Source organism: Camelus bactrianus, chromosome 5, assembly GCF_048773025.1.
Source record: "Camelus bactrianus isolate YW-2024 breed Bactrian camel chromosome 5, ASM4877302v1, whole genome shotgun sequence".
Taxonomy (NCBI): Eukaryota; Metazoa; Chordata; class Mammalia; order Artiodactyla; family Camelidae; genus Camelus; species Camelus bactrianus.
This window is the reverse complement of record NC_133543.1, coordinates 50313838-50340677: the sequence shown is the minus strand read 5'-3', so window position 1 is coordinate 50340677 and position 26840 is coordinate 50313838. Positions and strand designations below refer to the sequence as shown.

Sequence of the window (26840 nt, the reverse complement as noted above, 5' to 3'; positions counted from 1 at the left end):
AATTTCGTGCTTTAACTGGAAGGATCTGTATTTTCATTTTGCAGAAAAATTATCTGGTGTAAAATTTTTGATGGTGTTTATATATAAAATTTATCATGCATTCCTAATTATAAAAGAACCTTGAAACTAATGTGATACTTTATTATTCCAAATCTAAAGGTTAGGAAAAAATGTTTTCTGGTCACTTTGAACACACAAACACTTAGGGACATAGATGAAATAAAATATCTACTCATATTAGTTTGTTAGTATAGTTACATATAACTAAGTTAAATGAGTTGTTATATGAAACATTTTTATTTAGAAATACACCATTTGTCTTCCTTTCTTACTTTGTATCAAGCAATATTGTTTAGGCTCTGAGTTAACAGTATTGGCCACAACCATCATAAAGCCAATTTTCACATTGTCTAATGGTTTTTCAGATGACCCTCTTCCCTCTTTCATCTACATTAAAAGATTATCTAGCCCTGTGTCTCCTCATGATGCTTTCATAAAAAATGTTATCCCAAGCCATATGTATTAGTTTGATTAATATTAAGATATTTTTCTTCCCACTCCCCTTGATTACATTGGTGTTTGGTAGATAAACGTCAATTTGTGTGTTGCTTTTAAAGGTAAAATTTGAGAGGCTTGTACAATAAAATTAAGATATTTGCCATTGTATTTATTCCCAGGGACAACTACTGAATTCATGTTAAATGTTGTCAAATTTTTTAATGTTTCTGTAAGCTGAGTTTATGATCAGTGATGTGCTTATAAACACTGAGAACTTCCACTTTGTCAGCAAGGGGGAGTACAAATGCCAATCTAATTTATACTTTTTTTTTTTTCCAATTTCTGTTGTGTAAACACTCCTACTCTGGCCAATTTTAAGTGGCCAGTGTGATGGCAGCTGTCTTGTAAACTTTATGCAATCTTAACAGTGGGTTCTTCCTAGCCAGCATGAGTCAGTACCCCCCACCCCCCAGGGGTGTTAACTAAGACACAAGACACTGCAGAAGTGTTAGAGTGAGCGTGGGTGGGGCATTAACAAACAGGCTGGAGATGGCGAGCTGTAAGTTGATCAGATGTTTATATCCAACCTAGCATGTGGAAAACAAGACTAAGAGGTCCAGGGTCACTGGCTTCACGGAGAGTGGGGGCCCTGGAGCTGTGTGTTCACACCGGGAGATGGTGTCGAGTGGGCTAAGAGCAATCGGGTTTGTGCTGAAGATAGAGAACAGCAGGAGACGGAGAAGGACAGGTGAGAAGAAGGTTACAAACACAGGTTTGGAGAGCATGAACTAGAAGAATGGCTTCAGCTGTCTACAGGCTGGCGTTACGGCAACGGGGAGGAGCATTGGATTTTACAACTGTGACATCATTAAATCTTGGGGAAAGAGCACGTAGTTTTGGTGGCCAAATGCGGACAGATAACATTTTGTGTGAGGCTGAAGTTTCAGGATGGGCTGAGGGAGTGAGGGCAGCAATTAGAGAGGAACTTCCGAAAGATGTTGGGGTGGCTGCTTCAACTGAGCCTCCCTCCACTCCTCCCCTTTTGTGGGAGAATTGTACGAGAAACTTAAACATCTTTATGATGGGTGTAGGGGGGCCAAGGCCTTGGTTATTTGTGTCTTGAAGGACTGAGTGATTGAATAAACAAACGAGCTCGGTAGGAGGCGTTGGTCTTGACAAGGAAAAGGAATCCATTTTCCTTATACACAGAGGGGAAAGGGGCTAAGGGCGGGGGAGGGTGTGAAGATATTTATCAGGAATAGAAGGCTTGGGATATAAATTGGATGGACCTGGTGCTCTCAGGGTCACAGGGGAAGCTATTGGGGTGGTTGGGGCCGGGTGAGACGGGCCCTCCTGTGAGCAGCAGTTGCAGCGGGTAGCCCTGGAGGCGGGGGTCAGACTAAGCACTGTCACTCCCAGCTGCACGAGCTTGAGCCAGTTGTTTAAATTCCCTGTGCCTCAGTTTTCTCTCTGAAAAATGGGGGGATAAAATGATTCTCAGCGCACAGGGCTCCTGTGAAAGTTACATTAGTTAATAGGTTTCTAGCTGTTCAAGTGTAGTAACACTGTGATTAGCAGGAACGGACTGAGGAGGGGACTAGACTCACAGGAGCGAAAATTCTTACCCAGCCCAGTGCTTCATCTGAGGGAGGATGTGAATCACCTGGGGATCTTGCTAAAAGGAAGATTCTGATCCAGTGGGTCTGGGGTGGAACCCTAAATTCAGTATTTTTAGCAAGCTCTGAGTGGTCCTGTTGCTGCTCATTTGGGGACCACACACTGAGCTGTTGCAGCACTGATGCCCCCACTGGGAGAGGCCATTGGCTCTGGAGTGGAGAATGGATGTTTGGGCCGAGCCCACAGCTTCCCTCCAGGTGTGGGTTGGACAGGAGCGGGCCCAGGGGCGTGGGGTGCTAATTAGTGCAGCTTCAAGCGCGTCAGCTGTGGGCTCCAGGCCTCGCGTGATGCAGGTGAAGCCAGGAGGGGCTGATGGAAGAGGCAGGCGCAGACCGAGGGTCTGAGAGCACCGTGAGGCCAGGCAGTTGGTGTGGGCGGAGGTGCTGGAGAGCTGGGGGCGATGTCCAAGCATCAGCTATGGGGATGGTAACATACCGCTGAAAACTTCGTGAGTATAATTTTATTTTTAGATTTTTGATGATTTAGAAGGCTTTTTGTTTGCTTGGCCGGGCCTCAAGGACGTTAAAGCAGCAATTGATTAGAAACATTCTTTACACTTCTGGCTAGTAGAATGCACAGTAAGGGAAAAGTTCCTGGGTGTTGCTCTCTGCCGTGTCCAGGATGTCCTTGGTGGGCAGACGTGAGAAGGGTGGGCTCCCCAGGTCACTAGGGTTCAGGCTGCAGTCAGGCACGCTGTTCTTCCCATGAACAGAGGCACAGGGGAGTACAAGTCTCCCGGGGACCGGAAAAGCATTCCGGGGAGATCCCCAAGTCCCACTCCAGGGAGAAGCTAACGTGGCAGTGGAAGGAGCAGGTGGGCGCCTTGGAAGGAGGGGGCGTGCAGGCCCGAGACAGATGCTGCTCAGTTGTGGTCAGTATTTCTTTGAGTCACGTTGATCCTTTGTCCAGGAGTGTGGAGAGAAAGATGCTTCATTCCTAACTCATTTGACACCGACCGTGTGTGGAAGGATCTCCTGCTGGCTCTCTTGTTTTCTCTTGTGCATGTCCTTCCTGGTCTGGTGTCTGGGGCCAGGGGGCAGCCTGAGATACTGCATGGGGATCCTGGGCCCTGGTATCTGTAGAGAGCTCCTGTTGGGAGGGGCACCAGCGGGGGGATGAGTCAGGCTGCTGCCAGGACCGTGTCCTCTGTTGCTGCCGTTCCCTGTCCTTGGCTGCTCTGCTGGCCTAGCTCTGCCTCTGACACCTGAGCCTGTGGCCCCAAGGACTGGCTGGTGAACCACGCCGTTCCCTCTGTCTGCCTGGTGGAGCCTGGCTTTTTTTGGTGGGAATCAGAACTTCAGTTTATTTCTTGAATAGATTCCCGTAAAAATGCCATTTTGAGAAAGAAAAAGATAATATTACTTTCCTTTTCAGAGATGTGGTATAAATAGGGAGCTGCTCTGTTGACTCTTACTCCTAGTTTTGGGAATAAATGTTATCGCAGGTAAAACTGCCTAGCCTCCCTATGGCCAGCTCTGACCTGAGGAGCTTGTGGGTTTATGAAAACCTCTAGCTATCACTTACATTGAGCTCATTTCTCTGAGCATCATTGGGTTATTTTTTTAAACCCCCAACAGCAAACAAATTTCATCTTGCCACCTCTTGGCTTTACTGAGTGAACCATTTTTAATAGACAAGAGCAAAGTAACGGAAGGTAAGCTCTGTTCTCCTGTGTAGGGGGCGGGGGAGGAGGGACGTTTTACACATCTCTTTTTTTGAAGTGTCCATTTTCTAGAGTATTTTTCAGTTCCTGAATAAGAACCCCATATGTTTATAAACTATGTGAAACTTAGTTGCCTTGGCACTAAGAGCTGAAAATTTCCTGTCATCCCTACAAACTCCCTGCAAGGATGTAACTTTGTAAAATTGCTGCTTGGCCTCTTCCGCAGAGGTCAGCGTCACTAAATACACCGTGAGACCTGGGTTTCAAACTATGCTGTGCGCTTTTCCTTTCCAGTAAACGCAGAGAACATTCTTAATGAATAAATTTATATTCTTATTCTTGCTATGCTTATACCAATATTTTATGCTATGTAGATTTTTGAACATTCTTTGTCCTAATTTCTACATTTATTTGTTTAACCAGTGTTTATTACACAAAGGTCCGTTTCACCATTCTTCAGTTGTCCAAGATTATATAATCCTAGACATTTTGCTTTATCTTCTAGCCAAGTAAAAGGAAGAGGAGGGAGACAATCCGGGTTTTAAAATAAAAAGAGAAGAAGATGCCATTTTTATGGCCTGTAGTTGGGTCCTGCTTGTAGAAACAAAACTGACAAGATCTTGTAAACATAGAGCAAGAGGAAAAAGCATAAACTTTATTTTAGGGTGTAAAGATGTGCTCTCTGACTATTTTCAGAAAGAGAGATTTCCCTACTGTGATCTTTTGGATGAGTACTTGAATACTAACTCATCAACCATGCTTGTTTTTTTACAGTTTGAATAAAGGTGGAATTTTGTTCTGTTTATGATATGAAATTTTACGCGTCTTCTTATTCCTTAGTTAAGAGCATGCTTTGTAGACGTGGCTTTAAATGCTTTCTCTTAATGTCGTCGTTAACAGATTGTCCTCTGTTCCTATCATCGTGGTTACTGTTACAAAGAAAATAATTAATTTTGTTGTATATGTCAACAGAAAATTTTCTCTTCCTTTATCCATTTCTTTGTAGCTTTAAAATGAGCAATCTGTTCTAAAAATCCTGAAGTGCATTTCAGCGTTTTTTCCTACAGTACTTTGCTAGCATCTATAAGCATCATTAAAATCACTGTCATTAAGCAGGTCTCTCCAGTGACTCAAAATGCAAGTGGAAAAAAATGTCTTAAACCAAGCACAGAAGCGGTTTTACATAGCGCTGAGTGTTTCGAAGGTGAATTTGTTAAAAAGTGTTTTTTGAGGTGGAGAAAAAAGCTTTTTTAAAAAAAACAAAAAGCATGACCGTTTACAGATACGAACAAAAACGCTCAGCTTGTTTAACTTTACATGTGGGAGCTCAGGACCAAGTGGTCAGCTTCCTTCTACCAGTTCCACGTGGTAACGCCTTCCCGTCCCGCCCAGCCCCGAGCCCGCGCTGCTGATGGCTTCACGTTGAGCCCACACGTGTGAATGCTGACTTTACATCTGAATTCTGTGCTGTTTTCCTTGGGACTAACGAACTTCCCACGGTGTAACTGAGTAGTTTCTACTATGGAAAAAAGTCTTTACATCATAGCCTTTCAAAGTCTTCCCAGGGCATTTTTAGCTGCTTTTTCACAGTTACCATCCAGTGGCACAGAAGACTCATATTTGAATGATGGTCTGAAGGCTGTTGTTCTGGCCTTGATTCTGTCATTATGCCTGTGTGCTCTTGGGTCACTTTCTGGGCCTTTGTTTCCCCATATGTTTGACTTGACTGTCTCCAAGGTCCCTTTCTACTTGGGGTTTTTCTGAAGCAGTGGATCACTGGCTGTTAGATTCACATCATGTCGGCTCGCTACGTTGCTTTAATCCATCATGTCTCGGTCTGTTTTTTAAGACAGATTCCTTTGGTCAGGCTCATTATTCTCAGTCATCTTATCCTTTTAAAAGTTTTACCTTTTCCACCACAGTGACACTTGGAAAGCATGTCCCATGGATTACATCTCTACCCTAGTTCCAAAAATGTTTGAAATAATTGCAGAAGATTGTTACCATCTGGTTCAGTGAGCTGGTGTGTCTGCTGATGGTCTTGTTGTGTTCCTAGCAATCTCGCGAAGTCTCAGAAGTGCCGTCAGGTGTGTTAAGAACAGTCTGGGGCTATTTTGTTTTGCTCAAGTAGGTTGAGCAGAGTCCTGGGAAAACAGGATGATGTAACATTCTGAAAAAGAGCGAGGTGGCAGGAGAAGGGTATTTGCTTCTCTGATTTAGGTTTTAGGTCGCTGACACCCTAGGCTGGTAGGCCAGGTTGGGCTGCCTGAGTCCCCTGCCTTCCCTCAGTCAGCAGTCTGTCGTTTGCATGCATTTCCTTAAGCAGTTGTGAAACTTGCTATGTGGCCTTTTATGTGTAGGGATTAACAAAGGGTGAACTGAAGCCACGGTGAGAAGCAGGCTTGATCCTTCGTGGCTGATGTGTATGGGGATCTTCTAAAATATTTTGTTCTATGTGCACATAGTAATGCATTTCGGGAACACGGTGTCTTTGGGAAGAGGACGCACGTGGGGATCCGGAGGCTGTGTAGTTTGGGGTATTCGCTGCAGGTTCTCCCTGAATTCTTAACCACTCAGGTTATTTTCAGGATAGGTTTATGCTGAGAAACCCAAGTAGCAGCACTTGCGAACACTGTTCATGTTCGACCGGTGAAGAATTGGGTGGGTTTGTTTTGATTCAGGTAAGAAGAGTTCCGGGGTCAAGTGGTCACCTTCATAAAACCGAAGACGGTGACTGGGAGTGGAGTGACGACGAGATGGATGAAAAAAGTGAAGAAGGGAAGGCAGCTGTTTCTCAAGAAAAGGTAAATGACATTGATGATTTGCCAACCTGTGTACGTTTTGTTTTTGTGGTTTCCTGGGGGTGTATATTAATGGATATGTAATTGTTTTACAGTCACGAAGAGTGAAAGAAGAAAATCCAGAGGTGAGTGGTGGTCATTTATTTGCTACCCTCTCCCATCTCCCCCCTGCCAGTATCAGAGTCTGATTCATTTGGTGGAGAACTTGTGAAATTTTGCTCTTCTCGTTGTATAGAAAAAAAAAAGGCACTTAGATTTTGCAGGTCCTGATACTGTCTGTGTTACTTTGGGGCTGTGTAAATTGGGGCAAAGTACTTGACTCTCTGAGCCTCAGTTTCCTCCTCTGTCAAATGGGGATGGTCACAATAATTATAAAGTTGCTGTGAGGATTGGTGAAATCATACACATAAAACATTCAGTGGGGTTCTTAGCACAAACTAGTTATTCATTTAATCTTAACTTTCAGTATTAGTGTCATTTAGAAAACATAGTAGGTGCATAAGAGAAATTCCTTCTGGATTTTTAGTGGACAGTCAAGCAAGATATTCAAGTGGTTAGAAATTCTAGGTTGAATCTGTTGGTCCTGATTTTTAAATCTCCTGGGTAACTTTGTAGACAAGGGACCCTCTTTCATCAGCTTCCCTTTGAGAACTGGTCATCTTTTGATTAACTTTACTTCCTCCACTGGTTAATTATCCTAATGACTAGTGATGACTGTAGTTCAAAGGACTTGCTAATTTTAGAGGAAATTTGAGCATATTTAAATAGCTCCAAATATTTTACAAACCTAGTAACTAATGTATACCTTGATGAGTTCTTATTAGGAAAACAGAAGGCTTTGGGCTGCAAATGATATCCATCCCAGCTTTTTTTTTTTTTTAATTAGCAGACATTTCCTTTTAATTAAATGGAGTAAGTCTTATCATTCCGCTTTAAGTGGCAGTAGCCAGCCGGGCCATCTATGAAGTGAGCATCAGAGCTAGAAGCCACTTCTCCCCTGTCATTTCTCCCCTCCCTCTGGTCCCTCTTCATCCTCATGCCTCACTGCCAGGCCTTGCCTAGGGGTTTTTCAGTCTGCCTGCCTCCATTGGTAACTCTGCTTCAGATCCTGTTTCCTCCTATATTTATCATATGAATTAATCTTTCCACTTTGTAAATAAAATATAAGCTTTGGTCAAGAAAGTTGCAAGGGTGGTGAGCTCCACAGTGGGGCACTGGCGACACACACACCCTGCTGGGTTTTAAGAATGACCTTAGCCTGTTCGTCGTGAACTCTGCCGTCCTGCCCACTTTCCTGTTTTCCCTGGAGTGAAGTGCAGCCAGGGCTTTTCATCCATCTCTGAGTGTCTCTGACTAAAAAGCATCAGTTCTTCTTAGAAACAGAACAAAATGACATGAGCCAGCATCGCTGACTCAAAAACAGTCGCTGATTCACTGCAGGACATCTTCATTGGGTATTTACTGGAATCCTGTCTTTCTAGTACAGATGGAAGGGTAGAGGTCATTCCTCGTGAGGATTTGTTAAGTTTATTTTGAGAATATCTTGCAGTGTGTTCATCGAAATTGCTCTGATAATGGCTGTGGTATCTGGATAACAGCAGTATCTTTCTGGCAAACCAATTTTCTTCAGAGACAGGGAAGAGAGTAGGGTGGAGCGTGCTGTCTTTGGGTCACATCACACATTCTTATTGACCTTTTGAGTGGGAGTTGAAAGTATTAGGCATGTCACGGTATCTAGACTTACTTGATTTCTCAGTGGCATATATCTGTTCCTATACTGGTTTACAATGAAGGTAGCACGTGGGTTGGCTTCTTATTTCTTGAATAGAAACATGAGTCTGAATGCAAACACTCCTACCAAACTCTAGGAATCACTAGCCCCACCTACCATGACACAGCTTCCGAGGCCAGGGTTTTTTTTTGTTGTTGTTGTGTGTTTTGTGTGTGTGTGTGTGTGTGTTGCACATCTGGCATTTCAGTGTCCTGAGCTGTGTCTGGAGTCCCTGTAGTAATGGTTCCTGTGTCCTTTCAACTTCTAATTAAAGTAGCCCCTTGATCTGCCAACAACACCGAATCACTTTTTGTAAGCAAAGCAAAAATTATTTTTATCTAGTTTAAAGGGAATTTAAATTGTTAAATGTGCAAATATATATGTACCTACTATGTACACTGCTTTAGTAGGTGTTGGGGATAGATCGGTGAGAAAAACTGAAATTCCTGTCTTTGTGGAGCTTCCATTCCAATCGGAGTAGATAAACAATATCCAGTAGCCCTCATAGGTGAGTTAAGTGGTTTGCTACAGTGGAATAGGAGTGATGGAAAATAATAGAGTAGGGTGGAGGGTGAGGTAGCATGGTCGGGTTTGTAATTTTGAATGGATTGGTCTGGATAGACCTTATTGAGAGAGACATATAGTAAAGACTTCTAAAAGGCATAGGGGGATTAAACAGGAATAACTCTGAAGAACCACTTTTATCCTGCTACCCTCTTTACCCATGTGACTGTCTCTTCTTTCCAGAGGTTATCAGTTTGCAGTGTTTTCTTTCAGACCTTTTCCTGCTCATAAACACAGAAATATGTACACAGGGAAATCTAGCCTATCACTTTAAAAACATGAATGGGGTTATGAAGACAATAAAAATTATTTTTCATCTTGCCTTCTATCTTGGAAGTCTTTCCACATGAGTTGCTGTAGATCTCCCTCTTTGTTTTTAACTCCTGAGTAGTATATGTATCCAAATGGATTAACCTTTTCCTTCTTGGTGAGACTTTGGGTTGCTATTATAAGCTACTCCATTAGCGTTTTTGTGTATTCATATTGAGGAGCACATATGCAAGCTAAGCAGAGGTGCGCAGAATTGTGATTGATTCGTTCGACAGAATCTGCTGCTTTTGAATGTTTATAGCTGCTTTCAAGAGATCATTAAATATCTTAACCATGTTTTTGGTCAAGTACACCTCAATAAAGCTGGGGAAAAAAAGCTGTACTAACGTATACAGCCTCAGACAGTGTACCTTATACCTTTAAGCATCTTTGAGAGAAATTGCTTATCTGTACCAAATGACACATTGAAATGCCAGAATGTTGACATGTTAATAAGCTTTTCAATAATGCTTGTCATTTAAATTGCAGTTTAGTTATTCACTTGACTCTAAGCCACTGGGGGACTGGTACAGTACTTTATTTATGTTTTTGTTCCCTTAGTATCTAGTAGACACTCTGTACATGTTTGTTGGGGACATGGATACCCATGCACTGAAAATCAGACATTAAACAAGTGCCTCAATACGCATATCATATTTATGAGCAGCTGAGAAGTGGGGGGAAGTTAGAAGACATTATATGATTAAGCTGAAGTTCAGGAAAAGTAGCCTTAGTCGTCCCAGAGTGAGATGCTGCAACAAAGGAGGGGCATTTTGAAAATGCTTAATTGTGAGGGGCTCCTTGGCTTCCTGGGAAGAGTAAGGCAGAACATCCAGGTGTTACAGCGTGAGTCAGAGAGGACTGAGAAGGCTGGGGAGAGACAGCGTTTGCCAGAGGACATGAGGAAAGTGTGCCTAGTACTGGGCCATATTTGGAGATAGATTCTGGTGTAAAAGGGCAGGTTCCAGATTTACACTGCTTATCTTGAGATCCATAGCAAAACTCTTAGGGAAATTGGTCCTAGTGTGTCCCTAACCTGGGTTTTTAGAAATAGCCTTGCAAAGTATTAGTCACCTGCTAGTAATTATTAATTTGTAATAAGTAAATAACTCATGTTAATTTCCTTTATTTATTATCCTACTCCACTTTGATGGTGGAAGCCAGTGGAGACTCAGGGTCATTAAACAGCAGTAATGTTAATAGTGACGTTAGTTGAAAGAACATTTAACCTGGGCCTGATTTCTGTGTGGAGCTGCGGTGGGCGCTGTGGCAGGGTGGGGGGTTACATAGAAGAGCTCCAGAAGCCGCTCATCTCTTTGGGGCAGGGCTTGGGGGTGGTATTGGCAAAGACTGGTTTCCTTAGGCAGGGTTTCCTAGCTTATATAAATCTTCCCAGCTATTATCTCATTATTAATTTTTTTTTTTTTTGGCTGTTTTATTTTTGTTGTTACAGTTTGATCTTTTTGATCAGTGAGTTTTGGAGTCTTTTTTGGTCAGACTGTGAAATAATCAGTACATATCTTCTAATTTTAATGAATTTTTATACCTGAATTTTCTATATAAAAGTAAAATGGACTTTATCTTTAAATCCAGATTTCCCCTTGATTGCATTTAGGTGAGGAGGACATTTTCCAAGACTTCTGTCATACAGAAGCATCCATTTTACAGTAGCTCCTCCATTAGGTGGCATGAAAACATGATTCACAACCCTGGCTCCATATCAGAAAAATCGAAGGCTTTAAAAATGCGGATCCTTATAACCCAGCAAGTCAAATTATGATTTGATGGTTTGGGGTGATGTCCAGGGCAACTCTGATTTTTTCTTTTTAAAAGCTGCTCACATGATTCTGACACATGGCTAGGATCGAGGACCACTGACAAGGAATACTCGCTCCGAATCTAAAAGTCCAGACTGGAGTCTAGGAGAGTGTGTGCTCCAAATTCCTGAAAATTACCTTTAAATATCTGCCTATCAGAAGTCTCAAGAACCACCCCTCCAAAAAAAACCAAAAACAAAACAAAGAAAAAAAACCCTAAGACATTTCAGAATCCCTTGGCAAATTTATCTTAATCAAGTTACTAATGCCAGGTGGGAAGGTTTGTTGACAGAAGCCCTGAAGCCCTACAGGGCCCATAACAGGTACGCTGAAGAATTTTGTTACGGAGCCTAGGCTGGTTTTTTCCCCCCAACTCTGATACTTTGTTCTAAGGAGAAGATAGACTTGGTATGGATTTAGGTTGAGTGAATTTTACCAGAGATGAGACACAATGTGAAAGCTAGAGTCATTGCTTATGTTACTCATTGCTTTTGCTTGGTGATTGCTAAAACTGCGTTTAGCTTTTTAAAATGATTTCTGATGACATTGTGTTTTCCAAGCACCTGTCGGATCTCGTACGCGTTTGTCTTACATCCATTTGTAGTTGGAGGGGGAGATTTGGTTTCTTCCTCCAGATTGATTGTACTCGGCCTTGGTCACCACAGACAGCTTTAACCTGGTGCTTTTGTGATACCACTTTCTAAAAGGTATTACCGCAAGTGACTGTCTTTCTGACTGGTTGTGGCAAAAGTTAGAAATTATATTTCTGAAAATAAACCTTTTGTGTTGGAATAACTTTAGTCATACAGAGAAGTTGCAGAGATAGTGCAGAGTTCCTGTACACGCTTCACACATGTTCTTGTGCTGTTCATTGCTTTCATAACCCTGGCACGGCCGTCAAAAGCTTTGTTACTATCAGCTAAACCTTAGACGGCTTTGGCATTTACCTAGTTTGTCCACTAATATCCTTCTTCTGTTCCAGGATCCAGCCCAGGATAACACATTGCATTTAGCCACAGTATTTTTAAAAATAGAAAATGAGAAGATGAGGCAGAGAGCTATGCAAAATTGGAAAGCAGGCGTTGTCCTTTTTTTCTCTCCATTCAAAGATCTTTTCTTCTTTCACCCAGTCCCAGAGGCCTCTCTCCAGGGCTGTGTCCAACATTAATCTATTTTTCTCTCTCTTTCCTATCAGATCACCCATTCTCTCAAGTCCCCTGCTTGTAGCAGACTGTTTAAAAACAAATCTAAGTTCCAATAGACAAATTTATATTATACTGTTAATGAATGACAGCTGCTTAATAGGTTAGCTTTCTTATAAGTTTTTACATCAGAAAATGTACACCCAAAGTCATGCCCTAAACTGATAGAATGGGGTGCGTAATGGTGAAATTTGGCAGACTACGATTGGTTGTCAAGGAGGATGTTTTGTTCAGGGAACCTCCCTCTTCACCACTCCTTTGCATCTCTACATATTTTCTGCACCCGTGAGAGCCACAGATTGGTTTCTTCATAATGTGCAGAGTGCACCTACACAGTGAGGTTGCCTGGTGGGTGTGGGGTTCCAGCCCCTAGTCCAGGTTTATATCTCTCCTTCTCACCAATTGTCCAGGAGTAAGGGAGTGGGGCAGGAGGTGGGGCCTGGTTGTCCCCTCCAATAAATGCCAGGTTACAGATTACAGTCTTTCTTGGACTAACGGTAGGGTATTCTGTAAGTGCTGATGTGGCTTTAGGTTGTATCTCGAACCTTAGTTAAGATTGTGGAACCAGCCTGAAAAATTTTTTACGAGAAATCATTTGGTGTAGGCCAGGGCGCTCTGGTTAAGGGACACAAATTGTTTGGTCTTCTAACAGAGTCATTTCCTCCCAACATTTTACTATGAAAATTTCCCCAAATACAGCAACATTAAAAGCATTTTATAGTGAATATCCACACAGCAATCACCTGGATCCTTCCATTACTAGGCTTGCTTTATCTCATGCACAGCCATCTATTCATCCATCAGCCCATCTTCATTTTTGGAGGCATTTCAAAGTAAATTGCAGACATCAGTACGCTTCCCCCTATTTCTTCATCACCAACACAGTTATTTTTGAGGAAGCACAGAAAGTTAAGATTGTTAGGCTCTTAAACTTTAGAAGACTCTCGGCACAAAGAGTTTCTGGTCCTCTGATAATTTTAGAATCGACAGTCAGCTTAGGAAATAATATATATTTTTTGGTCTTTGTTATTGCTGTTTCTCTTTTACCTTTTTGTCTTTCAAATTTTGTTCCAGGGCAGAGTTTACAAAAGTAGGGCTGGAGGCAGAAATATTTGGGATATCACAGTACGATTAGGTTTCCAATTTTGAGAGAAAAATATAACCTGTCACTCTAGCTTTTCTTTTGGGGAAAAGGTGTTTTAAAAATCCAGCTGCCCTTCTATAGTTTTGAAATCCAGTGCTCTGAATAAATTGTTCAAACTTATGATTAGAGGGGTAGGTTTTACTAATCCTAGCATTCTTTCATTAGGGGGTCCTTAACTTTAGATGAAATTGTGCAACAAGGGAAAAAAAGTCCTGGGGCATCTTTCTTTTATCAAGTTTAAAATATCAGATAGTCCCTGCTTTTTCACTTCAGCTTGGTGGTTCTTCTAAAAGCCTAAGGCTCATCCAGGACATTGTTTAAGATACAGATTCTCTCCTGTCTCCATGAAATCCTGAATTACGGGCTGGGTGGAGCCCAGGAATCTTTAACCTGTGTCCTGGATAATTCCAATACAGGTAGTCAGGGGGCCACACTCCAGGAAATGGTGCTTTAAAATTGCTTAAATTATTTAAAATTTTTGTCTCTGGTAACTGAGACTTAGTATAACCACATTGACCTTAATGTCTCATTTCGGTTTCCTTAAGTGCTGTTAACCGTGGCTCTCTTGACAGATGGCGGTGAACGCGGGCAGCATACCCGAGCAGATACAGTCCCTTTCTGTGCAGGACTCTCAGGTACGTTTCTCTGCCAGTCATTTATGTTCAAGATGCTTTGTAGAAAGTTTTTTTTTTTTTTTTTTTTTTTAACAAAACCCAACATTTTAGAAAGATAGATGGTATCAGGGTACTGCTTCCAAATCAGGGGCTTGTAAACTCTTTTTTAATAGATATGGAGAAAAGATGACTGTCACTTTTGACCATGGTTTTCAGGACCTCCAGCCTTTAAATGACAGGTTCAAGAGCAGGAACTGATTACCAGCCTGCTTCTGAGATTGCCAGTGCTGTGTGAAACAGGAAAAGGAAAGAAAATAACTCTGTTCTGTTAGATTCCAGCCACAGAACATTATAGTTAATTGATACTTTTCTTTTGTGCTTCTGGTTGGATTGCTATAACCTGTTTTTGTAATTCTTTCATCATGGAATTTCATGGGTCAGTTTATCCCTATGACTTGCCTTGTAGAAATAATAGTCCAGTGACTGAAACGAATTCATATCAGAAGTTACATGACAGAAAACATGTGCCGCAACTTGTGTTGGGTGCTGATGAAGGCTGCTGCGCGGGCCGGGGCAGGACTGTGAGCAGAGAGCCAGAGTGCAGCCCCCATCCTGGTCTGCCGTGTGATTAATAGGCAGGCCCTTTGGCTCTCAGCATGGTTGTCCTTTCACGTATCACCAGCCTTGAGATCACATTTGCCCCTAAACCCGCATATTCCACTTAAATTTATTCTTGTTCTACCTGATCTGTATTTTATGAAACAGCTGTATGCTGAGCAGGTAGAGTGATGGGAGTTCGTGGTTGCAGGTCAGCTATCTAGTCCTTGACCCGTGTTTTCTAGCTGAGGAAGCAAAGACTTGGTGGAGGTGAAGTGGCTCATCCAAGGTTGCACAGGTGCTCAGAGGCAGAGCCAGGGTTCAGCTCAGGGCCTTACACTGTATCAGGCAACTCAGTAAAACACCCTGAGATCAACTGTGGGGATTGGTGGAATGAGAAGAGGCAAGTTGACAGTGACGACGGGTCAGAAGGCCTAGAGTAAAGGAAGCAGGAAAGGGGTCAGGACACCTACTTCTGTGTAACATGGTATAGTTGAACTCATGTTCGTATGTATTAGTCTCCCAGGAAACTTTCAGGGCAGGTGTTATCCCCATTTTGTAAATGAGGAAATACATTCAGAGAATGACGTGCCCACGGTTGCATAGCTGGTCAGTGGCAGAGCCAAGACTTGACCTAATTCCCTTATTTTTCCACTCCAGCAGGGAGGTCTCGTGCCTAGGGATTTGTCGGAGTAGGGAGGGGCTGTGTCATAGCGGAGGCCTTCAGGATCGATGATCTGTGTTCAAGGAAATAGGCTGTAGGTGAGAAGGGCAACAGAGGTAAACAGTGGCCTGACCTACGAGGCCCCTCCCTCTGCATCCTGAAGTTTAAAGTACCCAAGCTTTGTGCATCACCAAGGTCTGGTAGCTACAGTCCATGGCTCGGGGTGCAGGGTGCCTCTTTGGATGGCCAGCCCTTCTTCTTTGGACTTAACCGCAGCTCATACTATTTGTTCAGAGGGCCCATCCTACAACCGAAGCTTTGTGTGCAACATTCAGATCCACAATTGTGGTGGAAAGTTGGCATCGTTCCAGCCTTGGCACAGAGGTGTTAAACCTGCATGTGTAAAGACCTAGTTTTGAAATTTCCAGGAAGAAAGGGCTCTCTGAATGAAGGGCTGTTATGGTTTTATGCATTTGTTTCCCAGGTTTGTAACGCTTTGCTGTTTTCCTTTTAAAGGGCCTACCCAACGCTAGTGAAGACTACAGAGAAGCTACTTGTGCCGTGAACCTTGTTTTAAGATTAAGGTAAATAATATTGTTTATTTTGCATCACTTTTCCGATACTACAGTATTCTGATCTCATTCCTTAGCTTTTCATAATACTAGCATAAAATCGAATTGCTAACTTATTTGATTTCCCCAAATGCCCAGTGTGAGCTGTGTTCCCAGGACTAGTTGCTCTCTTCTCACTGTTTTCTTGAGAAGAATAAGAAAGAAAAGCACCTTATGAGTGTATCTGCAGGCTCAGCGTACCCTTCATTAAGTTTTTTTTTTTTCTTGCCTTTTCTTTCCTGGGTATTTTTTTTTTTTTACAATGTAAGATCACAGTAAGAGATTTTTAATGAGTTTCTTTCACACTTGAGCAGTCACTGTCTGACAGAAATAAACCATGCTTGTACTGCAAGTTGCCTGTTCAGAACATTTTTCAGTGACAGGTTTGATCAGCCACTGTGGAGAAATGATAGATATATTTTGAAAGAACCCTCAGTCTTTGAGGAAATGGATACAAATATGGTTCCTGACAGTTTAGTCTTTGTATCTAGCGAATGAAATCTGTTTCAAGGATTTTTTAAAGAACGGTTAATTTAATGTATATTTTTGTTAAGAATTTGGTATCTCAAGACAAAGTAAATTTGCTGAAAATTGTAAAGAGCTTAACTTAACCAGGTCAGTCAGAACACCGTCACCTTTTTGAATGCGTTTTGAAATAAGTTATACATATGTTCTCCTTTGACAATTAAATAAAACCCATGGCTAATGGACCATTTTCAGAGCTGTGGCTATAAAAGGTGGATTCACTTTCAAGGTTAGTTTCCAGCCCTCTGAATGATCATAATCTGTCAAGGTAGATTATCATCACCATCATCACCCCTTCCTTCTTGATGGTTGTTGACAATCTGCATTGCATTTTCACACACTTACCACAGGAACCCCACAGCGACCCTCGGTGTGATTTAGTTCAGGGTTGATTTCCAAGTCAGGGTGGGAAATTATTACAATACTATTTTCCTTATATTCCAAAGTAGCCTTGATTGTGATTCACAATTAGTGTAGTTAGCACTCTCCAAAAAGGAAATAGCCCGTTCCCCTTTTGCTTGATTTTGGAACCAGATACTCCTTTTATTTATTTTTCATTTGTTCATTTATTCACTCATTCCACCAATATTTCTGAGAAACCCACTCTGTGCCGTGCTCAGTGTTTATCTTTAAGACACAAGGGTGAGCGAGACTACAGAGGTTATAGTCTGGCCCTCTGAGCCTGCAGTGTTGGACTGACCCTCAGAGTCCAGCAGCCTGGTCTCCTATTTGACATAGGCAGGAGTCTTTCCTTTAGCATCCCTGCTGGATGTTTCCCCAGCCTCTGTGCAGGCATCAGCTCACTCTTTTTCCCTGATCACCCCTATGATACTGAGAAGTTACAGTCTGTCTTCCTCCTGAAGATTCAGCTGACCTTACTGTTCTGGGCTCAAATTCTGGCCCTTGGAGCAAATATCAGTCTCTCTGGATAAAAGTCTCCTGAAGAGTGTGTTAAAATGCATATTTTTAATTGAAGTATAATTGATTTAATAGTGTTTAAAATGCATGTTTTTGAGCCTTGCTTCCAAATAGGATTCTGGAACAAGACAGAACAACTACGTTCCATCGTTTTTCTGAAAGCGGTTTGTTATTTGCCAGGCTCGCTCTCCTCTCCTAGGCAAACCAGTGCAAGTAACTTCAGCCTTGTCTCTCACCATATAGTTCTGTATCTGCCTTCTGATCCTCGCTGTTCACCTTTAGTGATATTTAGCCTATGCCAACTTTTGTTATCCTTGTCTTCACTGGTCTAAATGGTGGTTTTCCTGAGTTTGTAGCTTGAACTAGTCAGTCCTATAAGATTGTGAAGAAAGGGTTCCATGTTCAAATAAGTTAAATAATGTGTACTGTCCATCTGCTTACTGCGTGTGCATGCACGCGTGCGCGCACACACACACACACACACTTACACTTTTTTTCGAAATCACAAGGAACATTAACATTAAAGGTTCTAAGGAATTCTACCGGGAAGGAATTTGTTGAGAAAAATACCAAGTGAGCCACCTCATAATTTATATTTTGTCTTTAGGTATTAATACAATTTCTGGTTTTAGTTAAACATTGCACACACATTTTGTCATTAGTATGTTTTTCATAAAATAGAATACTCACATACTTGACATAAAACATGTGTTTTTTAGAGTTAGGTTCAGTGATTTGGGAAAATGATAAACTTATCATTTAAAGTGTCGATTCCTTTGTGTTGAATGCTGTTCATGCTTTGACGGCGCAGCCCTGTGGACGGCAGCTGATCTTGCTGAAGGCGGCTGTGACAGTTGTTACACGTAGGCGCTTTGATCTAGCCTGTCAGTTTGCTCGTAATGAATTTACCTGGCTTTTAAGTAGCAGTATGACTAGATCTTGGTGGGCCAATTAAAGACCCTAGACCGACAAAATAGCTTTCCTGTTTGGAAGGGAAAATGATCTCTAGAATGGGATATTTATTTTAACAAAAATCCTTTAGCATGATAATATGGCCTCATTTGACTTATTATTTTAGTTTCTCTACTAAAAGTTGACCTCGAATATTGGTAAAATTTAGACTTAGTAAGTTATAATTTCATAAAGAAAGCTGAAGCTGATAAAAACCAGGTTGCTCACTGTGTTAGCATCAGTGTGCTCGATTTCTAATTTCATGTCATCATTCAGGAGGGATTAGAATTCTTAAATGGTTCTCTAGCCTGTAAAATCAGGTTCATTGCATAATTCTTACTAGTCAAGTAGTTGGGAGACTTGATTAATATTTCCCCCAAAGGTTAAATAGTGTAAGCTTAGTGTTCAGTCGTGGCAGTGCTCTTCCCCCGTGCCCCACCACCCCGCCCCACACTACTTATTTATGGCTTTCTTTTGTGCAAGGCTTTGTTGAAAATCCAGAATATGACAGTTTCTGCACTCAAAGAGCTTACCATGTAGGCGGATAGATCAGACCCTGCACAAATGACTCTAACACAAGGTAGAAAGCGATAAATGGCAGTAAGAAGACAGATGAAAAGGAGAGTGATGCGTAGTTAAAGGAAGGTGAGCGCCCTTTTGTTTGAATGTTACCTTTGGCTTACTTGTTCCCATAGTAACCAGCATTTATTTTTTTCAGCATCCATGTTTTGAGAAGAATAATGGTTAGGTTGAATTGCGGGGCAGTGTAAGGCTGTGTGGTCTTTGGGAAAGGCCTTAACAGACTTAATTATTTCTGACAAGATTATGTTTGTGTTTTGGTAGAGTGGTATGTATTATTGCATAGGCACCAAGTTATTAGAAACAATTCTTTAATATGAAAAATATTTAGCATTTTCACTTTTTATAATTATAAAATGTTCTCCTTTGGTGATCACCTTTCCTCTGAGAACTGGCATCACTGTTGCACATCTTGGCTAGATTGTTAAGTGAGGTCCTTCAAAAAGATGAGGTTCCTACTGTGTACCAGGCACCATGATGAGCACTATGTGTGCTTTGTCTTGTTTAATCATCATAAAACCTCCATGACATGAATACTGTTGTGACTGACATTTCACAGGTGAGAGATGAAGGTGGAAAGTCGTCGGGGTTATTTGTCCAATACCTTCCAGCTCTGGTGAAGCGGAAACGGGGCTTGAACCTGGGTCTGTTGATCACACTGGTCCTTGCTCTTCTGCACTTGACCCTCTGGCCGTGCTCTACTGAGTTCCATGTTGAACGCAGGGAGAAACTCACGTACTTTCAGGATTGTTACATTTACCTGTCTCCTCGTTAACATTTTACCTAAGTATTCTTTTAACAGTGTTTCCTGATCAACTCATCATTAAATATTGTGACAGGAATACCTGAAAATATTTTGGAGGCGATATTAAAGATGATGATGAAAATAGCAGTCAGCATTTGTAGTGCTGCAGCTTTAAAAGCACTGTCACATCTCTTGCCTGATTTAATTTTTCCTTTCATCTTATGTTTGCTGCTCATTAGTGAAAAAGAAAGATAAGGGGTGTTCAGTAACTTTCCTACAATCAGAGAGATAGTACACCTAGGCTGGAGACTGGGTCTTCTGATGTTAACCCAGTATAACTAACAGTATAGTTTAGGGAGATGTTATTAGTATAGAAGATACAGGGTAGTGTAGGCTGTAGGTCTTTTGCATATACAAAATCCTTCTTCTGGAAAACATGGTAAGGGAAGGAATATCTGTATTCAGAACAATGTGGTAATGTAAAGGAAGCAAAATAAAAGAATTAGAAACCATTCATTATGAGATAATGCCATTTCCTTTCTGACAGTGGAGCAAGAAGAGGTTTGTGAGTGCAAATACTTTCAGCAATAGGGAATGTATAGATTTCTGTATTTTCAAGCAATAGATGGTCATCTTAGAAATCTAGAAAGTCAAATAAAAGAACAAGAAATAAAATCTTCCATAATCTTACTACCCAGAGAGAGAGCATTTATTAGCCTCTTGATATTCTTCTACTCTTTTCTACGCCTGTTAATTTATAAAATTTTTTAATGTTTTTGTATAAATATTTTGTATCACGTAACACATAGTATTTTATGCTCTTCTTTGTCTGGTAATGTCTTTGATCTCTTTTCATATCCATGAGTGTAAATCTACAGAATCCTTTTAAATGGCCGCCTTACATTTTGACTGAATGTGCCAAAACGTATCACTTAAAGAATTACTTGACATTTACGGAGTTCTAGTTTTTCAGTGTGGCAGCATAGAAAAGCTTATATGTGCAGAAATGATGTATGAAAACTGCTCAGTAGAAAAATCCCCTTGAGCATTGGATTTTGACCTTGGTGACATGCTCTCAGACTTTGAGAAACCTGGAGATACGTAGCTGAGTAAGCCCAGTATCAAAGCTCATGGGGACTATAGGGGCTGGCTGTGGCTCTTGGGTCAGAGACCTGTCACTATCCTGGTAGCAGCTGACACGGCTTCCTTATTCTTTGTTAGTGCTGAGTTCTTACAGTAGTTTTTTTTTTTTTTTAATTGAAGTACTGTCAGTTTCAATGTGTCAATTTCTGGTGTACAGCATGTTTCAGTCATACATATGCATACATATATTCATTTTCATATTCTTTTTTATTATAGGTTACTATAAGATACTTAGTGAATATAGTTCTCTGTGCTTTACAGAAGAAATTTGCTTTTTTAAATCTATTTTATATATAGTAGTTAATATTTGCAAATCTCAAACTCCCAATTTATCCCTTCCCACCCCTTTCCCCCTTGGTAACCATAAGTTTGTTTACTATGTAAGTCTGTTTCTGCTTTGTAGATAAGTTAATTAGTCTTCTTTTTTCTTTCTTTACTTTTTTTTTTTTTTTTTTTTTTAAGATTCCACGTATGAGTGATGTCATACTGTATTTTTCTTTCTCTTTCTGGCTTACTTCACTTAGAATGGCAGTCTCCAGGTCCATCCATGTTGCTGCAAATGGCATTATTTTATTCTTTTTATGACTGAGTAGTACTCCATTGTATAAATATACCACAGCTTCTTTATCCAGTCATCTGTCAATGGATATTTAGGTTGTTTCTATGTTTTGGCTATTGTTTATAGTGTTAGAGCAGGGTTTTAACTAAGGCACTGCACTGAGAAGCCACAAAAGTGAATGATTCCCAAATGTAACATGCCCCCCAACGGTAGAACACAAACACAAGTTTCCATTTTGCCACCGTTCTTTTAAGTTCTTCCCTTTAGTGCATGTTCTTTAAGAAATCCTCTCTTGGCTGCTTGCTGTGAGCAGCTTGGGATTACAGGAAATTGACATGTGTGGGACATAACTGTTGGAAGAGATGAGAGATTTATTCTCTTAGAGCCTTACACAATGCCTAGCATGTGATAGACCCTCAATATTTTTTTTTAATTGTAATAGAGTCAGTTTACAATATTGTATCAATTTCTGGTGTAGAGCATAATGCTTCAGTCATATAGGAACATGCATGTATTTGTTTTCATATTCTTTTTCACCATAAGTTACTACAAGATATTGAATATAGTTCCCTGTGTTATACAGTATAAACTTGTTTATCTATTTTGAATGATTCTTAACTAAAGACATTTTCCACAAACTTAATATCAAAATGCCTCACAAGATTTTATTTAGTTTTTTTGTAGCTAAAGATGTTGTAGTGGAACAATAGTTTTTGATGTTATAGTGGCAATGTGTACAAAAACACTTCTTTACTGGACTTCCTCTATAAAAGTTCCCAAGCAAGGTAATTCTTTGGGTATAATCTCTCTAACATATTTCAGAAAGTATATAAGGACTCCACGCTCTAGGAATTGCAAGACAGTTTCTGTCGCAGAGATAGAGTCATGCAGGACCAGGATCCTTCCTGTATATCCAGCTCAGATTACTTCTAGGGTTGTCATCAGCATCCACTGTTGGCTATACCTGCCGCTGGGTCTCAGGACCAGGGCTTAACGTGAGAATTTCGAAGTGTCAGTGTGATACACTGCTTCTTCCAACGCCCTCTCTGGTAGACAGTTCCCTCGTGAAAAGTCTTCCTGCCTCCCGCAGGCAGCTTAGAGGTGGCAGCTGGCGTGCCTCTGTGGAGCTTACCTCCTGCAGCTCTGATGCAGAAGGTTTTCAGAGAAGCTCTCAGCTGACCTTGGAAGGGCAGTGAATTGTGCAGTGTCATCTGACCAGCTGTGGTCAGTGCCAGAAATAGGACCCCAAAAGCCTACAGAGGGGGTTGCCTCCTTGCTCATTGTTAAGTTCTGCTGTGCTCTGGCCAGCTCAGTCTAAGTTGCTGGACCAATTGTTTGGTCACATTTCTGGGACTTTCTTGTCTTCCCATAACTCTCACTACTTTCTCATGAAAAAATTTTTTAATATCATTGTACAGATAGGCAGGAAGAAAATATGTCTTAAAAATAGTGGGTACCTTCAGTATGGAGATTCCTTAAAAAACTGAAAATATCCAGCAATCCCACTCCTGGACATATCTGGAGGAAACTAATTTGAAAAGATACATACACCCCAATCAATGTTCATAGCAGCACAATTTACAATAGCCAAGACATGGAAGCAACCTAAATGTCCATCAACAGATGACTGGATAAAGAGGTGGTATATATATGCAATGGAATACTACTCGGCCATAAAAAGGATAAAGTAATGCCATTTGTAGCCACATGAGTGGACCTGGAGATTGTCATACTAAGTGAAGTAAATAAGCGAGAAAGAGAAAGAAAAATACCATATGATAACACTTATTTGTGGAATCTTTAAAAAAGACAAATGAACTTATTTACAACACAGAGACAAAATCACAAACATAGAAAACAAACCTCTTTCCCCCTTATGGTTACCAAGGGGGAAAGAAGATGGGGAGGGATCAATCAAGAGTTTGTGATTTGCAGATACTAACTACTATATATAAAACAGATAAATAACAAGGTCCTGCTGTATAGCACAGGGAACTATATTCAGTACCTTGTAATAATCTATAATGAAAAAGAATATGAAAAGGAACATATATATAACTGAATCGCTATGCTGTACACCAGAAATTAACACAACATTGTAAATCGACTTTAGCTCAATAAAATAAAATATAAAAAAAAAATAGTGGGTACCTTAAGAAGCTTTGGTAGCATTTAAGTCAATGTTAATTACCTTATACCTTGGCTGGTAATGGCCGGAAATTTTAGCAAACACCCGAGTATTTTAAGTTGTCCTTTGTGTCACTGTGCAGAGGCTCTCTCTCTTCCCCTTTTTTTATACTCCCACCTTTTCTAGCTGCTGATGAGGTAACCTGCTGCTCTTAGCATTCTAAAAATTCTCCTCTCCAGTTTTATCAGGGAAGGTTGTCTCTTAGGACTTGTCCTCTTGATCAGAGCCGAATAATTCTGAGGTCTGTTTGCAAAGTTATTTCGGTTCCCAGTTAACCATATCCCTGGAGATAATGAGTGATAAGATTTCTTCCTCGAAATGTGGAGTCTTGGAAAGGTAACAAGCATATTTCAGTTTGGGGGCTTTCTTTGCATTAACTTTTCTTTGCCCATTGAAACCAGAATCCCTGGAATATACTTTCAACTTTATTTTGCAATTCCCAGAGTGCTAGAAAACTTTATTCTCCTTGATAAGATTCAGACAGTTGTTAACTGGTAGCACAGCGAGACATCTCTGCTGCCCAGTGAATTTCATTTGTTGGTCTTTGTATTAGTTTTCTATCACTCCTGTAATAAATTACTACAAACCTAGTGGCTTAAAACAGCACAAATTTATTATCTTACAATTCTTTAAGTCAGAAGTCTACATGGGTCTTGATGGGCTAAAATCAAGGTGTCCACAGGGCTGTGTCCTTTCAGGAGCCTCTAGAGAAGAATCTGTTTCTTTGACTTTTTTTTTTAAGGCTTTATTTTTTTAAAGCAATTTTAGATTCAGAGCAAAATTAAAAGGATGGTAAGATTTCCCATTTACCCCTGGATCCCCTACATACATAGCTGCCTTTGCTATCAATACCTCCAACAGAGTGGTACCGTGGTTACAATCTGTGAATCTACACTGACATGTCCTTATCCAAGTTCCATAGTTTATATTACATTGGTGGTGTACATTCTATGAGTTTGGACAAATGTATAATGATATGTGTCCACCATAATAGCATCACATAGAGTGTTTTCACTGCCCTAAAAGGCCTCTGCCTGTTAACCCCCTCCCACATCCCTGGCAACCAGTGATCCCTTTACTGTTTGCATAGTTTTACTTTTCCTAGAATGTCATATGGTTGACGTGGCACATAGGAATGTACATTTAAGTTTCCTCCATGTCTTCTCATAGCTTGGTAGCTCATTTCTTTTTAGCTATGAATAATACGCATTTTCTATGTGTTCCATAGTTCTTTGTTTTTTGTTTTAATCTATTCACCTACTGAAGGACATCTTGGTTGCTTCCAAATTTTGGCAATTAAGATAAAGCTATTATAAAATATCCATCTGCCTTTTTTTGCATAGACATACATTTCCAGTTCCTTTGGGTAAATACCAAGGAGCATGATTGCTGGGCTGTATGGTAAGAGCGTGTTTAGTTTTGTGAGAAGTTGCCAAACTGCCTTCGAAAGTGGCTGTAGCATTTTGTGTTCCCACCAGCAACGAATGAGAGTACCTGCTGCTCCACATCCTCACCAGCATTTGGTGGTGTCATTGTCAGTGTTCCAGATTTTCACCATTCTGGTGGTGTGTGGTGGTACCTCTTTGTTGTTTTAATTTACATTTCCCTGATGGCTTATCATGTGGAGCATCTTTTCATATGCTTATTTGCCCTCTGTATATATTCTTTGGTGAAGCGTCAAAGTCTTTGGCCCATTTTTCTTTGTTTTCTTATTATTGAGCTTCAACAGTTCTTTGTATATGTTGGACAGTAGTCCTTTACCAGGTATGTCTTTTGAAAATATTTTCTCCTAATCTGTGGCTTGTCTCCTCATTCTCTTGCTGTCTTTTGCACAGCAGAGGCTTTTAAATTGAATGAAGTCAGATTATCAATTATTTCTTCCATGGATTATGCCTTTCATGCTCTATCTAAATAGGCATCCCCGTACCTGGGGTCAGAGGCACAATAGTAAGGCAGGTACCAGGACTCTCACTTACTCAGGAATTGGAGTTTGTTTTCCTTGCCACCTTCATTTATATCATTATCCAACGTTACCTGTGTTTCCTAGGTGTTAAGTCATGGCTGGGAGGCACTTGGTTAACTCAGGGAGTCTTTGCCTTCTCCAGCACTCTCTCATAGACCTGGAGTGTTTTCTAGTGCTTGTTCCACACTGTTTCTCTTTGTGCATCAACGGACAGTTCATGGAACATCTGGGCAGGGGCCTGGCTATTTATAAGATACTCAGTCACTACAGGTTATCAGGGCTATCACTAGTCATTGCTTTTGCAAATGGTGGTAAAAAGCATCTTCTCAGTAGCGTGATGCATTGGGTTGTTAGCTAGATTGAGGACAGTTAGTCTGAGGGCTGCTGCTAAGGTGGGTGTCACATGGTTAAAAGAAGGTGTGTGCCTGTGGGCTGACCGGAGGTGGCCTTTTACAAAGGGCTAAGCTTGGCCCAGTGTTTATGAAAGAAGATGAAAACCATCAGCTTAACTGAACTTAAAGGAATATTCTGAGAAAGAGGTAGAAAATACCTGCTAGATTGTAGGGAACCCCCGCGAAATGAAAACCCAGCGCTTGATAAGGATCTTAATTCCATCAGACTTTGGCTGCATAGGGTGACCAGAGATGGTCTTCTGAGTTCCCAGACTCTGGGCCATGTGGAAATCAGACTGTTATACAAATACGGGAGCTGCGCATTTAACATTTTTCCAGAAAATAAAACGCTTCCCTTCCCTCTGGCAGTCTGCTCATCTTTGTTGAGTTTCCCCAGTGAGGTGTATAGTTAAGGAACTTTAACCTCCAAAAGAAAATATGAGTTTTGGTAGAGTTTTTAATGAATTTGGATACTGGAGATGCTATAAAGCCAACCTTGCCACGAGATGTTTCTGTGTGTCTTCTTTAAAACCCTTGGCTCATTTTTATTTGCAGAAATATAACTCTCTTCAAGGAAGTGCTGGAGGGCTTCTGCTCTGGGTAAGAAAACAAACCACTTTTTTGAGACACAGGGAGCCCCTGGGACCTGGGGTTGCTCCTCTCACACCTGTCGGTTTGGGACCCTGTGTCTACACTGTTCGTGTGAGTCAGAGCCCACTTCAGTGGGTACTTTAGGATAACTTGTCAGGTTACCTCCATGGAGAATTTGCTGCCTTGCTAGCTGCTTGCCTTTGTTGTCTTAATGGGGAAGCTCTGGGGGTTCAATAAAATCAAACTGCACGTCTGCATGGAGTTGATTCCAGATTTTCTCGCAGTGGAGTGGGAACGAGTTCAGCTCGGAGGGAAAGCTGCTGCGATTTGTGTGCTCTGATCTGTTCTCTTTCT

At 41.1% G+C, this 26840-nt stretch overlaps 1 protein-coding gene across 2 annotated transcripts in view; it reads left to right on the top strand.

Moving 5' to 3' along the window:
* The window catches only part of STK39 (serine/threonine kinase 39), a 252102-nt gene that overhangs the window by 145993 nt on the left and 79269 nt on the right, over window positions 1–26840 (top strand). For both annotated transcript variants that reach the window (XM_074363833.1, XM_074363834.1), the window contains exons 11-14: window positions 6520–6642; window positions 6735–6764; window positions 14019–14081; window positions 15838–15905. In XM_074363833.1, coding sequence (XP_074219934.1) covers window positions 6520–6642; window positions 6735–6764; window positions 14019–14081; window positions 15838–15905 — 284 coding nt within the window. The remainder of the gene's footprint in view (window positions 1–6519; window positions 6643–6734; window positions 6765–14018; window positions 14082–15837; window positions 15906–26840) is intronic.